Below are 2,447 nucleotides of genomic sequence, written 5' to 3'. Positions count from 1 at the left end.
AGGTGGGCGGAGCACAAGGTCAGGAGATCGAGACCATCCTAGCTAACTCGGTGAAACACCGTCTCTACTAAAAATACAAAAAATTAGCCGGGCGTGGTGGCTGGCGCCTGTAGTTCTAGCTACTCGGGAGGCTGAGGCAGGAGAATGGCGTGAACTCGGGAGGCAGAGCTTGCAGTGAGCCTAGATCGCGCCACTGCACTCCAGCCTGGGCAACAGAGCGAGACTGTGTCTCAAAAAAAAGAATGTCTAGTGATACCTGGCAATAAAGACTTGTTTTTAACTTGTGAACTTAATTTTTTAAGGAACTCAAGACGGCAACTTCCAAGTTTTCTTCCACAGTATCCAATCCCAGATAGACTTAGAAAATGTGTGGAACAAAAAATTGACATCCTGACTTTCCAGCCATTACTTGCAGAGGTAGGAAGTGTCTGATGGCCTGTGGGATGTTTGCATCTTCTAATGCTCTTGTTTTCTGACAAAGCCAGGAGGTTCCTTCTCAGGTTCAGACCTTCATCTGGCTCATTTTCTTCACAGGTAGCTGAGATAACGAGGGTCACTGTCTGGTCCTGAGGCACACTGCCAGACCTGCTATGCTTCAGGGGCTGGCATCCCACAGCTTCACTGGGAGTCACGCACAGGGCCTTTGGGGTCTGGAGCAGAAGAACTCAGGGATACCTGTGCCATCAACTCAGCCTCTCTCATTAGACTAGGAGGCCTTTGTTATGAGCAAGAAGCATTCCAGCCTCTTAACATCACCCTGACAGAGCCAGCAGGGCAAGGGTCCAGGGGAGGAGAGCCCAGGTCCCCACCCATATGAGAGACAGAGGAGCATGTTCTGAGTGAGGTGTCTGGAGAAGAAAAGTCCAAGAAGGATGAAAAGTCTATGAAATTTGACAGTTTGAGGGGAGAACATTGCCCTTTGTCCAGGAGGGTTTTTTTCTGTAGGTCTTTGAGGTGTTCTGAGAGTCCCCAGCTAAACTGGAGCTCCAGTGCCAGAGCAACTGGCAGCCCTGTCCTGAGGAGAATGAAGGGAACGGGACCTGGGTGTTCACCATGCACCCTTCAGGGGATACTTGTTTTACCAGGAGGACAGGTTGATGCCCCATGACCAGGGGTTCCTCACACAGGAAACTAACTTATTCTGGCAGACGCCCTAGTGGCTCTCGTCTGACCTGTGTCCAGGTTATGCCTGCCTGACCATCTGGCACTGGGAGCTCAATCTTATGTTCCTCAATGCCAGGGAAAACCCGGCCTGGGCAGCGCTGGGTTCTTGGGTTGGAAGGTGCAATTCAATCCATTGCCATGATAGAAACAAGTTCAGATATGTTTTACTCACAGATCCTGGGCAGAGAGGATGCCATGAGTCGGGAGTGCAGTCCTCTCTCCCCTAGTCATTTTGAGTTTGCAGGCAAATGCCTGAATGGTTCATTGAAAGAAAGTGGCAGAAAAAGCTGGACCTGGATCTGCTGGGATGGGGAGGTGCTCCTCAGCTCCTCCCTTGGGACCCAGGTCTGCTGGGCTTGGAGGGTGCTCCTCAGTTCCTTCCTCAGGCCACCAACTTGATGTTTTGATGCTGCAGCTTTGTAGTAAGTTTTGAAATCAGGAAATTTGAGTCCTCCAGCTTTGTTGTTCTTTGGGAAAATTTATTTTGCTTTTCAAGATCTTTCATATGAATTTTAAGATGCTTTTTTCTGTTTCTGCAAAATACACCATTGGAATTTTTTTCCCCAGAGACGAAGTCTCACTACATTGCCCAGGCTGGTCTCAGACTCCTGGCCTCAAGTATTCCTCCCCTCTTAGACCCCCAAAGTGCTTGGGATTACAGGTGTGAGCCACTGCACCTGGCCTGTCATTGGAATTTTAATGGGAATTGCATTGAATCTGTAGATTGCGTTGGTTAGTATGGACATTTTAACAATATTGAATCCTCCAGGCTATGAACATGGAATATGTTAACATTTATTTATGTCTTCTTTAATTTCTTACAGCAGTGTTTTGTCATTTTCTTTGTATATGTTTTTCACTTCTTTGGTTAAATTAATTTGTAAGTATTTTATTCTTTTTGCTGCTGTTGTAAATACATTGCTCTCATAGCTTACTTTTCAGATTCTTCATTGTTGTTTAGAAATGAAGATACTTTTTGTCCTTTGATTTTGTACCCTGTTACTTTGCTGAATTTATTTATTCTAACAGCTTTTTGTGGAATCTTTTAGAGTTTTCTACGTATAAAATTACGCCATCTGCAAACATATAATTTTACTTTTTCTTTTTCAATTTAGATGCCTTTCATTTCCTTTTCTTGCCTAATTACTCTGGCTAGAACTTCTAGTACCATGTTGAATAGGAGTGGTGAAAGCAGGCATCCTTCTCTTGGAAGTTCCTAATCTTATGGGAAAAGCTTTCAATCTTTCACCATTGAGTATGATGTTAACAGTGGGTTTTTCGGC

At 45.2% G+C, this 2,447-nt stretch overlaps 1 protein-coding gene across 1 annotated transcript in view; it reads left to right on the top strand.

Moving 5' to 3' along the window:
• The window catches only part of MOV10L1 (Mov10 RISC complex RNA helicase like 1), a 78,013-nt gene that overhangs the window by 34,516 nt on the left and 41,050 nt on the right, over positions 1 to 2,447 (top strand). The window contains exon 8 of the mRNA XM_011985608.1: positions 303 to 417. Coding sequence (XP_011840998.1) covers positions 303 to 417 — 115 coding nt within the window. The remainder of the gene's footprint in view (positions 1 to 302; positions 418 to 2,447) is intronic.

Source organism: Mandrillus leucophaeus, unplaced genomic scaffold, assembly GCF_000951045.1.
Source record: "Mandrillus leucophaeus isolate KB7577 unplaced genomic scaffold, Mleu.le_1.0 Scaffold288, whole genome shotgun sequence".
NCBI classification, from domain to species: Eukaryota; Metazoa; Chordata; class Mammalia; order Primates; family Cercopithecidae; genus Mandrillus; species Mandrillus leucophaeus.
The sequence above is the reverse complement of the archived record's forward strand: the minus strand, read 5'-3'. Positions and strand labels throughout refer to the sequence as shown.